General features: G+C 44.8%; 1 protein-coding gene across 1 annotated transcript in view; it reads right to left on the bottom strand.

Moving 5' to 3' along the window:
* Nucleotides 1-15613, bottom strand: part of LOC126252197 (protein-L-histidine N-pros-methyltransferase-like) — a 153296-nt gene that overhangs the window by 33873 nt on the left and 103810 nt on the right. Inside the window, exon 4 of the mRNA XM_049953068.1 lies at nt 8943-9155. Coding sequence (XP_049809025.1) covers nt 8943-9155 — 213 coding nt within the window. The remainder of the gene's footprint in view (nt 1-8942; nt 9156-15613) is intronic.

The following is a 15613-nucleotide window of genomic DNA, read 5'->3' as shown; positions in this document are numbered from 1 at the left end:
TCGGTGCTTATACCCGAACCGCAGTCGTGCTAAGTTGCATATACGTAGGAGCAGGGCCCTCAACAGGAAATTTTTCCACTCTTGAAGCAAGGAATAAAATTTCTAGACAATGTGGCAGAGAAGGAAATTTTGGAAAAAAACTTGAGTTTCATATGCTTTGGGTAACTTTCAAATAGCATATTGTGATCGCTCACAACAAGGTGAGATTGATTTATTCCTTGCAAAAGTGTTATTTATTGGAAAAAGCTCCACGAAGATTGATGGAAAACATAAATCCTACTCAGAGGAGCAGCTGCTTGCTGTGAGCTACAGAAGCGACTGAAGATCCCAGTATAAGCATCAGAGGTACACCCAGAAAATATGGATTAAAGAAGGACTTATTTCCTCATCACAGATTCTACGGCTGGAAGCAAGCCACTTATTCCAGAAGATAGAGAAGTGGAATAAGCAAACTCAGGGAAATGTATCACCAAACGGGGAATTGGTTTAGAAAAAAAGTCAAAGACATTAAAAAATGTATGCGAGTGAGCACAAAATTAATACTCCTTTTACCAAAAGCGGACCACGAGACGACCCGTTCCAAAACTTTAAGAAGCATCAGTCCAGAAGTCAGAGTCTTTACAGAAAGATACAAGAGATGACACAAATGATCCATTTATAATTTACAGATTTTATGCTTTGGTGAAAGAAAAGTGAAGCGACTTGGTACAAAAGACGATCCAAAAGGTATTTACAACCTTTATGAGACCAGTTCCTGCCTATAGCTATGTAAAACAAACGAAAGATGTGATGGAAGTTGAAATGAGATTTTTTAAGTGATTCCGAGAGGGTAGACACTCTTGGCCACTGAAACAATTAACTGAAGTTGTTGCTAAATCCTCCTTGTTTTTTGGGTCAGTCAAGACAGTCAAAGAACCCTTTTCATGTTCAAACCATTGATGACGCAAAACACACTACACAAATTTGAAAAATTTATACAAACAGCTCTTTAAAGTTCAAAAAAGTTACATTGTTTTCCCGACTGATGACTAAACAACAAACAACATGGAGTTTCACTGTTCTATTCTAACTCACCGAGTCCAAAGTCCTTGATAGAAATAAACAGAAACACTTATATACAACATACTTGTTTTTGAGAGAGCTATGCTCTCTAAAAATGATAGCTTGAAATGCGTTACTCACCAGTCAATCTGAAACGGCCTGTGGTAATGCAACGGTAACTGGCATACGGCCATATGATATCAAGACACGTCACTCTTCATTGAGTTACGGAGACTACAGCTATTCATGAACTGAACAGGGTTTACACCCTGAACTCATTTCGGAAATAGTAATCCTGGATTCGCAGCAAGATTACACGACATGTTAAGGAAACATCAAGCAAAAAGCAATCTAAAAAGGTCGCTGTCGTGGTAGACGCTGATCCTCATCGTTAAAGCAGAAATCAAGCTTTTTAGCTGCAAAGCGAATATCTGGTGTCCTGGAGATAGAAAACATGCACCTGCCTTTCCATCTCAATAGTTTTCTTGCGTTTTCGCTGTCTTTATATTTCTCGAAATTACGTCGTGCCTTCTTCAACAAGTTATTAATCTTTTATTTATTGTATTTAATTTATTTGCTGTTTCTTTCAGCTCATACCATGGATGTCTAAATGAGTTCAGAGAATGTTAGGATAAAATACAGGAAACAGAAGAAACAAACAAAATACTTTTGCATTCGCGCCTTCAAATTCACCTCGATCGGCCACAACAGTTTCTTGGGAACACTTAGCAGGCGTCACATTTCGAGACCGTTCGTGTAAATCTGATGCCTTCAGCCGAGTACTGCGAGTGAGTTGGCCGCCTACCCGACACACTGCCACAACGTCTCATCCCATATAATGATGGCCTGCACAGAAGATTGGTGTCGGCCCCATGTGTCAACAAAATTTCGAGCATTTTACATCAGTGTTGCCTTATACTCGTCAAACTGTGCGGTACAAATCAAGAATAAATGCGTTAACATCCTCCTCCTGTCCGCCCCCGGTAGCTGAGTGGTCAGCGCGAAAATGTCAGTTCTAAGGGTCCGGGTTCGATTCCCGGCTGGGTCGGAGATTTTCTCCGCTCAGGGACTGGGTGTTGTGTTGTCCTAATCAGCTTCATTTCAACCCCATCGACGCGCAAGTCGCCGAAGTGGCGTAAAATCGAAAGACTTGCACCCGGAGAACGGTCTACCCGACGGGAGGCCCTAGTCACGCGACATTTATTTATTTATCCTCCTCCTAATCTCCAACCTCACCGATCTTAACGTCGGGGAGAGACGCCAATCTTATGTAAAATCTGCCACACTGCTGTTAGGCGTAATGACAGTTGCCGCGAAGCTAGCACATAATCAGCAGTTTCTTTTCCGCATCAAAAGTGCCTGAATCAGATGTAAACACATTTTCTCCAAACAGCTTCGTTTCCGTCCAATTGAACCAACATAGCAAGTATTTATACCGCCTATTTTTTTGAAGTTTTTAAAATAATCTGACACCTCTTGAACATGGGCCTTTAAAAAGATAGTTTACCTTTGTTTTTACACTTTACACCCATTACAGTCGCCTCTGATCTGTAACCGGAATTTCCATTTTGCTGTTCTTTAAATGGCTGACACACACTAAACATGAAATATCTGATAATATGAGAAAAATACACCGGCTGTTACAGATGATGATGATGATGATAATGATGATGATAATGACAGAAGTTTTCATGGATCATGGACTCTTGATATGATCGTGATGAAAGTTAGGATGGGAAACGTGTTTATTATTATTATTCCTGCCCGAAGAAACAGAGACTCGAACTCTCAGTATGGGCTGACTTCCAGCCGCTGCTCCATGGCTGGCGCTCTCGGATGCTCCTGTACTAGACAGGGTTGTAGAGCTTCGAATCTCGATTTCTCTTCAACGTCTGAGAAGCACAACGTACTATAATACCATTAGCTTCTAAGTGTGTACTAAAATCGTGTGAAATACGAGCAAAATCAGTGACCCGTTGGGTGTTTGCGCAATGTAAACCAGCCGCTTCTATCATCGTCTCTGAATTTCAGTGAAGAAATCACTCAACTAGTGAATCGGGTTACGTATGGAAAAGCACTGAGCTCGCTTAGCCACAGCTACTGGTTACAGTCAACTCTCGTTACGAATAATTTAACTACTTCACCAGACATTCAACATTTAAACACGGCCATCCCAGAAATTTATTTGCCATGCTAACACTCACATAAAGGCGCCTGTAGACGATCAATCTCGTTTGTGAAATTAGCTGTTTGTTATCCACGGGCTTTCTCAACCAAGCGCGCAGACGTAGCAACCAAGTTTGTCAAACTTAACTTCATTTTCGATGTAGTTGTCACGCTGTGTTTATCGTGTCACGAATCATCCTGACACTAGCGGGCGATGTACGTGATGCAATGCAAGGTATTAACTTCTATATCTTCGAAATCTGCTCAAGTTAAGAGCTATACATAATAGTTCCACAAGAAACTGGCTGGTGTTTAACAAATACGTACGTAAACGATAACAGTCGTTTGTCAAATCGGCCATCATTCAGAATTTCCTTCAAACACTGTGTTTGACAAACACGTCAAGCGAAGTACTACACTGACAATTAATTTGGTTAACATGTTAAGTTTGTCAAATTATTTGGTCGTCTACGGGGGACCTTAACAACCTATGATCCTCAAAAATCCTCAGACTCACGATTCTACACCTTTTTACTTCACATAATTACTTCGTTTGAATATTAAACCACAAATACTTCTAGGTTTAGCACACTTCAGAATCAAACTTTTGTTTGCAACTCTGGGCCAGAGTCCATGTAACAAACAATGTTGGATACTCGCCACCGACAGACACTTTCACTACTCGAAAGCGTACGCCGTCCTCCTATGATCCAGACCTTCTCAGCGCCTGCGATATTGTAGGCACCGCCAATGAGCGGTAGCTATCGATATTTTCATAAGGGAATCGATAATGGTAGCCTTACAACAGGAAAGCAATCCATGGCGGGTCGTATCAAACCCCTTCATAAGACTGAAGACGCATCCTTCCCCAAATAATAATAATAAACTGTGTGTCCACATTAAGCCTCCCTCATTTCCAAACCCGATTAAAAAATTATGAGACACATACATATACTTGCGGTTCGCGTCATCATGTGAAGCATATTGCGTGGCGTGGTATGCGTAAACGAAATCATCCACTGCTCTCCACAGGAATTACCGATGTGAATTTCAAAACGAGTCACCAAGCTTCAACACTAGTAAGGCTTGGGATGACATGTCCCTAGTCAGTGTGGTATGGCAAACAGACACACAGTTTCTGGCAGAAAACACACATCTGATGAAATGGTAGAGGAGTTCAGAGAGACCTTCCCAAGAAGCTCGTTGTAGTCAATTCGCCGAGCATTACGAGAGCTAAACATCCCTCGCTGAATAGTCACAAGGTGCTGCGTATACTGTTTCGTTTGCACGCAGTTGAAATTGTGCAAGCAGTGAATAGAACCGACCTGCAGCTTCGCTATGAATTTGCTATCGTAGTGTTGGACTGGACCGGACAAAACCCCCAAACTATCTAAGAAATGTCGTTTTCTCTGACGAAGCAACGTCCCACACATGTGAAGTTTAATCGGCACAACTTTCGCATCCGGGGTTCAGAAAACCTCTTCAGTTATCAGGAACATACGAGAGGCAGAGACAAGTGGAATGTGTGGTGCGCGCTGATGAAACACAGTTAAGCCATTTTTCTTCACCGAGCGAACAGTAATAGGGTCCATTTATCTGGACATGCTTGAGCAAAATACTGTTTCTCAACTTCTTTCCCATCAACCAAATGTGATCCTCCAGCTGGATGGTTCACCACCATGTTTGCGATTTGCTGCACCGGACGTTTCAAAAGCGATGGATAGGACGTGATGGACCAACCAAGTGGTCATCCCGATCTCCTGACATAACGGATTTCATCTTGAGAGGTCTACGCCTCACCTGTACGTGAGCTTGGCTATGTAAGCAGGTCAGTTGTGGATGCAATAGCCTCCATCACCCGCAGCGATTCTTGTGCGCACAGGAGTTAAACATTTTACGAACTGCAGAAGTAACAATGTATTAGTTTTTGTACAAAACTTTTTGTGTTACTTCACATGATGCTGCAGACTGCAAGTATGTACATTTCGTAGCTAGTTTCATGTTCCATGGGTCATTCACAAGATAAATCGTAACGGTATGGAACGAATAATTTTATATTCACATCACAAATTATTCTATAAATATGCTTGGTTGCTGTTCATTTACAAGCTTGTTTTTTTATGAACAAACAGAAGTGTGTTATTAATTGCCACCCACCACCTTTCCCGCATAACAATAACAGAAATTCATCTACGGAATACGAGCTACCAAGGAGAAAGTTTTTCAGTCGTTTTCAAATTTTACTCTGGTGTGTCTGACATTTTATAACACTGGGCAAGTGATCAAAAATTCTGGTTGTAGTTTTGTACACACCTTTTCGTGCAAAAGATAATCTTAATGAATGTCACTTTTTCTTCTGGTACTGTAATTACGTACGTCATTGTTCCTTTTGAATTGCAGTGGGTTATTTACAACAAAGTTCATGAGGGAACAAATATATTGTGAAGCAGTACGCAAAACTCCTTAAACAGGTGTCTTCAAGATGATCGTTGGTGAGCACCACACATTATTCCTGCAGCACGTTCTTGAACAATAAAGACATTCTTTATTAAAGATGAGTTACCTCAGAACGTTATCCCACATGCCGTTACTGAATGAAAGTATGAAAACTATGTCAGCTTACTCATTCGTCTCTCCCCAGGCTTCATAATGATTCTAAGAACAAATGAAGCTGAAATAAGTTGTTTTAGCAGTTCCAGAATGTGTTTTTTCCAGTTCAAATTCTCATCAGTATGGACAGTTAAGAATTTTGAATTTTCCACACTATTTATTATCCTCAACATGTGTTACCCTTATCATTGGTGTAGTATCCTCAGGTGTGCAGAACTGAATGTGTTGTGTCCTTCTAAGACTGAGTATGGGACCATTCGCAGAATACCAGACAATGACAATTTCAGGCAGTCTGTTTACCATTTCTTGTGTTGCTTTTTGTATATCTGAATTGAGTACAATTCTCGTGACAACCACAAAAATATTAAGGTTACAGAAAAATTTGATGATTTATTCAAGAGAAAGAGCTTCACAAACTGAGCAAGTCAGTAACTCGTTGGTCAAACTTTGGTCCTGATGCAAGCAATTATTCGGCTTTTTGATTTTCAAATGCAAGTAAAAATACAGTGAAATTCCAACTCCAGAGGAATTACGTTTGGGATTCCACAGGGCTCATTGCTGGGTCCACCATTCTGCCTCGTAAACACTCTAAGAGAGAGAAAAAAAAAGAAAACGACGCACAACGAATGAGTGGGACGAAACTCGGTCGATGTGATGTATATGTGCAGACAAACAAATGATTCCAACTTGAGAAAAATTGGACGATTTATTCAAGAGAAAGAGCTTCACAAATTGAGCAAGTTAAAAAAGCGTTGGTTCACTTCTGACCCTTATACAAGCAGTTATTCGGCTTGGGACTGGGTCATACACTTGTCGGATGTCAGACAGAGTGACATCGTGCCAAATTCTGTCCAACCGGCGCGTTGGATCGTCAGAATGCCGAGCTGGCTGGAGGACTCTGCCATAATACTTCAGACGTTCTCCACTGTAGAGAGTTCTGGAGACCTTACTGGCGAAGGTAGGGTTTGGCAAGCACGAAGACAAGCAGTAGAAATTCCCGGGCATGATACTGCTGAAATGTAAGTCCAGGATGGGTTGCCATGAGGGACAACTAAACGGAGCGTAGATTATCTTCGACGTACCGCTGGGCCGTAAGGGTACCGTGGATGACAATCAAAGGTGTCCTGCTACGAAAATGGCACCAAAGACCATAACTCCTGCTTGTTGGGCCGTATGGCAGGCGACAGTCAGGTTGGTATCCGACCACTGTCCAGGGCGTCGCCAGACACGTCTTCGCTGTCATCGGGGCTCAGTTCGAAGCAGGACTTATCACTGAAGACAATTCTACCCCAATCAATGTTACTGCAGGGTGAAGGCTTCTGTGTTTGTCATCCACGGCACCCTTACAGCTCAGAGGTACGTCGACGATATTCCACGCCTCGTTTTGTTGCCCTTTATGACAAGCCATCCCAGGCTTACATTTCAGCAACATAATGGCAGTAACATAATGCCCGCCCACACACGGCGGCAGTTTGTACTGCTTGACCTTGTACTTGTCAAACCCTACCTTGGCTACCAGGGTCACCAGATTTTTCCCGATTGAGAACGTTTGGAGCATTATGGACAAGGCCCTCCAACCAGCCCAGTTTCATTGGCGTCTGGCGATTGTCCGTGGCTGACATCGCTCATGCCCTCTTCGTCTTCATCCAGGATATCCATATTAGCAATTAACAGCCCTTTGTTAATCCTATGTTCTCTGCGCCAAAATAATCTGTAGAAACCGGTACCTTCTTTTCAAACTTTATTTCTTCTGTGCGCACAGTACCTCTTTTAACCAAGCAACCTAACAGATCTAATATTTCATTCTCTTCTAACGGTCCCAACACAGCCAAAATTCCTACCATCAAGCCTGACTCAACGCTGACCCAAAGTCATTTCACAGTACCCTTGTATGCACGGTCGTGAGAATCAAGTCTAAGCGTGGTTATTCGAGGTTTGATTGGTTCGTCTTTTGCGAAAGGCTCGCTTCACGACACCGCAACCCTGGTAATGGCTTCATTTAACTGAAATATTTTTCCATCAAGTTCCATCCAGTGTTGCCGAAAATCGAATATGGCACATTGCTGATACGAAAAAACTAACCCCAGAATCATGTCGTAGCCCCCACTCATGTGTGGCATAATCTTTACACATTGTTTAAACTCAACCATATCTAGGCAAGTGTCTATGTCCACCGATCCTAACTGAACCATACCAGCTTTCGTCCTATCAATTCTCCTCTGGCGATCGTACTCTTCGGCGCTCGTGATGCGGTCGCGAGATGGCGCGGACGAGAGGGGTGATGGGCCGAGCGAACGTGCTGGGTGAAGGGTAGTGGACACGAGGGCCAGCCTTGGGAGCGAACACCGTCGCTATCAAAACGTCCGTTCGGGTCGGCGTCGGCTGTATTGAGCGCGTTTGGGGATGAACTGCATAGCGAAGAAGTTTGGTGGTCGTTAGCCGATTATACACAGAAGCGACAAAAAATAAATAGATAAATAAATAAATACAATAAAAACTGGTATAGGCATGCATACTCAAATACAGAAATATGTAAACAGGCAGAATATGATGCGCTAATTGGGCAGAATTTAGCATGATATCACTCTGGCTGACATCCAACAAGTCTATGAAGCAGTCCCAAGCCGAATAACTGCTTGTATAAGGGTCAGAAGTGAACCAACGCTTTGTTAACTTGCTCAATTTGTGAAGCTCTTTCTCTTGAATAGATCGCGCAATTTTTCTCAATTTGGAATCATTTGTTTGTCTGCACATGTACATTGCATCGACCGAGTTTCGTCCCACTCCTTCGTTGTGCGTCGTCTTTTTTCTCTTAGAGTGTAAATTAGACACAGTGGTGGACCCAGCAATGAGCCTTGTGGAAGAACGAACGTAATTCCTCTCCAGTTGGGGTAATGTCCCCGGATTTCATTGTGTTTTTACTTGCATTTGAAAATCAAAAATGTGTCATATGGACATCCTGTAGTAACTCATGAATGGCCCCAGCGCTGTGCGTGCCTTCTAATATGATGTCGGCTTGCGTATCGCCGTTGCTGGCTGCACCTCGGTCCACCTTGTCGCACAGGGGCCCCAACACCAGTATCCGGTAGAGCACGAAGGCGCTTGCGGCAGTGGCGGAGACTTACTGGTAGCCCCTCCTGGCGAGAATCCAGCGCATGGGCACGGAGACCTCGGTGACGTAGACCTGCGAGAAGAGCGAGGCGATGGCGCTGGTGGCGCGGCCGTCGCCGGCGCCCAGGTCGAGCAGCACGCCGCCCCACAGCGAGGGACCGGCGTCACCCACCAGCCGCTCCAGCTGCCGCCGCGACACCACGAACATCGAGCCGCGGCCCAGCAGCCTGCCGCACAGACAGACTCTCAGCCGTCTGGCCTCGGTCACGCAAATGTGTACACAAAGCACCAAAAAAATGGTTCAAATGGCTCTGAGCACTATGCGACTTAACTTCTGAGGTCATCAGTCGCCTAGAGCTTAGAACTAATTAAACCTAACTAACCTAAGGACATCACACACATCCATGCCCGAGGCAGGATTGGAACCTGCGACTGTAGCGGACGCGGTTCCAGACTGTAGCGCCTAGAACCGCATGGGCACTCCGGCCGGCACACAAAGCATCCCCAAAGACGTTGCAAAATTAGAATAGTACAAGTAACGTCCCAAATTAGGGTAGTACAAGTAACATCAAAATGTGCTATATCAAATACAGCCAATTAGCACACCATGAATACATAAAAATAACACACATAAAGATGACATACCACAACTACTAAACCCCTCACCTGGGATTATTTAAAGAATCGGACTGCGATGTATGAAACAGCTTTTCTTTACAAATGAGTTAAAGTGTTAAATACGGTGGCGTTCAAAAAGCAATGCAACCCTTTTTCCTGAAAGCAGGTTGGTTTTATTCACGATTCCATTACACCATATTACAGTACTGGCCATTAAAACTGCTACACCACGAAGATGACGTGCTACACACGCGAAATTTAACCGAAAGCAAGAAGATGCTGTGATATGCAAATGATTAGCTTTTCAGAGCATTCACACTAGGTTGGCGCCGGTGACGACACCTCCAACGTGCTGACATGAGGAAAGTTTCCAACCGATTTCTCGTACACAAACAGCAGTTGACCGGCGTGTCCTGGTGAAACGTCGTTGTGATGCCTCGTGTAAGGAGGAGAAATGCGTACCATCACGTTTCCGACTTTGATAAAGGTCGGATTGTACCCTATCGCGATTGCGGTTTATCGTATCGTGACAATGCTGCTCATGTTGGTCGAGATCCAATGACTGTTAGCAGAATATGGAATCGGAGGGTTCAGCAGGGTAACACGGAACGCCGTGCTGGATCCCAACGGCCTCGTCTCACTAGCAGTCGAGATGACAGGCATCTTATCCGCAAGGCTGTAACGGATCGTGCAGCCACGTCTTCATCCCTGAGTCAACATATGGGAACGTTTGCAAGACAACAACCATCTGCACGAACAGTTCGACGATGTTTGTAGCAGCATGGACTATCAGCTCGGAGATCGTAGCTGCGGTTACCCTTGACGCTGCATCACAGACAGGAGCGCCTGCGATGGTGTACTCGACGACGAACCTGGGTGCACGAATGGCAAAACGTCATTTTTTCGGACGAATCCAGGTTCTGTTTACAGCATCATGATGGTCGCATCCGTGTTTGGCGTCATCGCGGTGAACGCACATTGGAAGCGTGTATTCGTCATCGCCATACTGGCGTATCACCCGGCGTGATGCTAGGGGGTGCCACTGGTTACACGTCTCGGTCACCTCTTCTTCGCATTGACGGCACTCTGAACAGTGGACGTTACATTTCAGATGTGTTACGACCCATGGCTTTAGCCTTCATTCGATCCCTGCGAAACCCTACATTTCAGCAGGATAATGCAAGACCGCATGTTGCAGATCCTGTACGGGCCTTTCTGGATACAGAAAATGTTCGGCTGCTGCCCTGGCCAGCACATTCTCCAGATCTCTCACCAATTGAAAACGTCTGATCAATGGTGGCCGAGCAACTCGTCAGAATACGCCAGTCATCTTGATGAACTGTGGTATCGTGTTGAAGCTGTACACGTCATCCAAGCTCTGTTTGACTTAATGCCCAGGCGCATCAAGGCCGTTATTACGGCCAGAGGTGGTTGTTCTGGGTACTGATTTCTCAGGATGTATGCACCCAAATTGCGTGAAAATGTATCACATGTCAGTTCTAGTATAATATATTTGTCGAATGAATACCGGTTTATCATCTGCATTTCTTCTTGGTGTAGCAATTTTAATGGCCAGTAGTGTATTCTCCACTCTTGATTTAAATAATGAAAACTGCGCAAGTTACTTATGTGGACTCGAAAATGAGAATACATTCTCGAAACGTGTTGTGCTAAGCATCAAAATGTAAGTATCTGGCGCGGTTTTCATTATTTAAATCATGAATGACACAACTGCAGACTTTCCTCAATCATCTAATATGACGAACGACATTAAATTACCCACTCTCTTGGCTAAAAAACCTTGTTTTTCAACATAATCTGAACGACAGCCTGACGCCACCATGTTAGGAAGGCCAGTATTCCCGCGTAGAAACACACTGCTCGTCGACGTCGGAGCCAACGTCTTGCAGCATTAATAATCTTCTCGCTCAGTCTCTTAACGCGCAAGCAATTCCGCACAGATGGTCGTTCGATGCTGTTTATGGTGTTCCGTTAGGCGGCGACGAACCCAATGGGCACCCATCTTTCAGTACCCTAACTAGTGGATTTTATTTATTTCTTTAGCGTATGGCATTTAGGTACATTTCAGTATTGGATCACGTTATTCTACATTACGTAACATTACATATATTCACAGACAAACATCTCGTCCTTGTATATATTCAATGGATTTTTGGGATGCCATGAGGAATTCTTCAAAGTCCCCACCGAACGCTCTGGCACTGCATTCTTCTCTGATGTGTTGGATGGTCTGTTAGGGCGCGCCGCAGTCACATGCTGGCGAAGGCAGCAGTCCACTTTTGAAGAGTGAGTCAGCAGGTTTGGTTAGGTTAGCACGTCTTCCATGTCCGGTTCTTAATCGGTTCAGAGTTGACCAGATCTCGCGGGGCTGATCAAACCCAGGAACTGCCTCAGTTATAAAAGGCATTAGATGGCAAGTTGTTGGGGCATTCCTCCAAGAGTTGATGTCAGCCCCAGTGAGGCTGTCAAGAGCAAGAGGAGAATGACTTGAACGAAGTATATCGATGTGTATCGGTAGTTCAGGGTTTGCTTCGATCTTCTTGTATTCCCTGACCAAGGCTGCTTCTCGTCGTATTTTGGGGGGTGGTATATGATTCAGGACAGGTAGCCATATGTTAGGTGTAAACCTACCGGTTCCTGAAATAATGTGCATGGTGTTGTTAAGTTCGACATCGATTTTGTTCACATGACTACTGTTTAGCCATACTGGTGCACAGTACTCCGCCGCAGAGTATACCAGGCTCAGCGCAGACGTCCTCAGAGTTGTTACTGTTGATACCCAGGTAGTTCCGCAGAGTTTGTGGATGAGGTTGCTTCTTGTTCTCATCTTAGCAGCTGCTTTTGTAAGGTGTGATTTAAATGACAAGGTTCTGTCTAACGTGACCCCTAGGTACCTTGGCTCCTTGTTGTGGTTGAGGCGTGTGTCGTCGAGGTATACTTCCAGAGTTCTGTCGGCTTCTCTGTTATTGAGGTCGAAGCAAGTTATTCTATCTTCGTGGCGTTAGGCCTAAGCCTATACAGGGTGTTACAAAAAGGTACGGCCAAACTTTCATAAAACATTCCTCACACACAAAGAAAGAAAATATGTTATGTGGACATGTGTCCGGAAACGCTTACTTTCCATGTTAGAGCTCATTTTATTACTTCTCTTCAAATCACATTAATCATGGAATGGAAACACACAGCAACAGAACGTACCAGCGTGACTTCAAACACTTTGTTACAGGAAATGTTCAAAACGTCCTCCGTCAGCGAGGATACATGCATCCACCCTCCGTCGCATGGAATCCCTGATGCGCTGATGCAGCCCTGGAGAATGGCGTATTGTATCACAGCGGTCCGCAATACGAGCACGAAGAGTCTCTACATTTGGTACCGGGGTTGCGTAGACAAGAGTTTTCAAATGCCCCCATAAATGAAAGTAAAGAGGGTTGAGGTCAGGAGAGGGTTGAAGTCAGGAGAGCGTGGAGGCCATGGAATTGGTCCGCCTCTACCAATCCATCGGTCACCGAATCTATTGTTGAGAAGCGCACGAACACTTCGACTGAAATGTGCAGGAGCTCCATCGTGCACGAACCACATGTTGTGTCGTACTTGTAAAGGCACATGTTCTAGCAGCACAGGTAGAGTATCCCGTATGAAATCATGATAACGTGCTCCACTGAGCGTAGGTGGAAGAAGATGGGGCCCAATCAAGACATCACCAACAATGGCTGCCCAAACGTTAACAGAAAATCTGTGTTGATGATGTGATTGCACAATTGCGTGCGGATTCTCGTCAGCCCACACAAGTTGATTGTGAAAATTTACAATTTGATCACGTTGGAATGAAGCCTCATCCGTAAAGAGAACATTTGCACTGAAATGAGGATTGACACATTGTTGGATGAACCATTCGCAGAAGTGTACCCGTGGAGGCCAATCAGCTGCTGATAGTGCCTGCACACGCTGTACATGGTATGGAAACAACTTGTTCTCCCGTAGCACTCTCCATACAGTGACGTGGTCAACGTTACCTTGTACAGCAGCAACTTCTCTGACGCTGACATTAGGGTTATCGACAACTGCACGAAGAATTGCCTCGTCCATTGCAGGTGTCCTCGTCGTTCTAGGTCTTCCCCAATCGCGAGTCATAGGCCGGAATGTTCCGTGCAGGTGTCCTCGTCGTTCTAGGTCTTCCCCAATCGCGAGTCATAGGCTGGAATGTTCCGTGCTCCCTAAGACGCCGATCACTTGCTTCGAACGTCTTCCTGTCGTGACACCTTCGTTCTGGAAATCTGTCTCGATACAAACGTACCGCGCCACGGCTATTGCCCCGTGCTAATCCATACATCAAATGGGCATCTGACAACTCCGCATTTGTAAACATTGCAGCCCGCATCTCGTGGTCGTGCGGTAGCGTTCTCGCTTCCCACGCCCGGGTTCCCGGGTTCGATTCCCGGCGGGGTCAGGGATTTTCTCTGCCTCGTGATGGCTGGGTGTTGTGTGCTGTCCTTAGGTTAGTTAGGTTTAAGTAGTTCTAAGTTCTAGGGGACTGATGACCATAGATGTTAAGTCCCATAGTGCTCAGAGCCATTTTTTTAAACATTGCACTGACTGCAAAACCACGTTCGTGATGAACACTAACCTGTTGATGCTACGTACTGATGTGCTTGATGCTAGTACTGTAGAGCAATGAGTCGCATGTCAACACAAGCACCGAAGTCAACATTACCTTCCTTCAATTGGGCCAACTGGCGGTGACTCGAGGAAATACAGTACATACTGACGAAACAAAAATGAGCTCTAAGATGGAAATTAAGCGTTTCCGGACACATGTCCACATAACATCTTTTCTTTATTTGTGTGTGAGGCATGTTTCCTGAAAGTTTGGCCGTACCTTTTTGTAACACCCTGTATTTACGGAAGTATGCTGCCAGGGCAGACAGATCGGATGTCAGGGTTTTTTCCATTGTTTCAAGATCGGTGTGCCTTGCTGCAATGCCCCAGTCATCAGCATAGATAAATTTCGTACAAGCTGTACTAGTGGATGAATGTGTCAGCACTACCAACAGAGACGTCCAGTTGAGTAGCGAGGTGTTTCATAGTGATCTGTCGAACACCTCGAACGAGACTGTCCGCTCGTTCCTCACAGCTGTGTGCGGCCAGCTGGCATATGGCAGATAGGACAGGCTTGGCGCGACCTTGTTGCGATGATGACAGATGCCTCGCCCAACAACTCACCGGTGTTTTATTCACCGGCAGGTCTCTGTAGACATTCTGTAACCGCCAATGAGTGTCTGCGATGCTCTGGTTTTCCACCGAAAGAAACTCAATGACAGCTCTCTTCACAGAACGGACATCCGTTACAGAAGCCAATTTGATGGCCCCGTACAGTGCTGCCACCTTCGGAACTTCATGAAACTACAGGGGCTGAAGCGGTAATATTCCAAAATGATCCACGACAAATTATACAATCAACCGAAACTGGCAGAGGAAAAAAAAATATGTTGTGTTATTTATTGAACGCCCCTCGTCGAAGAGCCACAACCCCTGGAAGCCATTATATTGGTAACCTGCAGCTGGGACTTCGCCCTGTGTTATTAATTTAGTAATACTGATTACCATTAGTAGTCAAAAGTCTGTACAAACACACGACTGTAATTTTAGATATGAATGGCGTTCTAAGCCAGCCTATAGCCACAAACAAAGGGGTTTGCAGCATTTCAAAAATGTGTGTGAAATCTTATGGAAGTTAACTGCTAAGGTCATCAGTTCCTAAGCTTACACACTACTTAACCTAAATTATCCTAAGGACAAACACACACACCCATGCCCGAGGAAGGACTCGAACCTCCGCCGGGACCAGCCGCACGGTCCATGACTGTAGCGCCTTAAACCGCTCGGTTAATCCCGCGCGGCTATGCAGCATTTTACCCATACTTTATAACATTCGGAAATAGAAAGAGATTTCTGACAGCGGAATTAAGGTTAATAGTGATTGCCGCTAAACTGTCTTATTGATATGTGTACAGACATTCGCTCACCCTTGTCATCTATGACCACA

This window comes from Schistocerca nitens, chromosome 4 (genome assembly GCF_023898315.1).
Source record: "Schistocerca nitens isolate TAMUIC-IGC-003100 chromosome 4, iqSchNite1.1, whole genome shotgun sequence".
Taxonomy (NCBI): Eukaryota; Metazoa; Arthropoda; class Insecta; order Orthoptera; family Acrididae; genus Schistocerca; species Schistocerca nitens.
The sequence above is the reverse complement of the archived record's forward strand: the minus strand, read 5'-3'. Positions and strand labels throughout refer to the sequence as shown.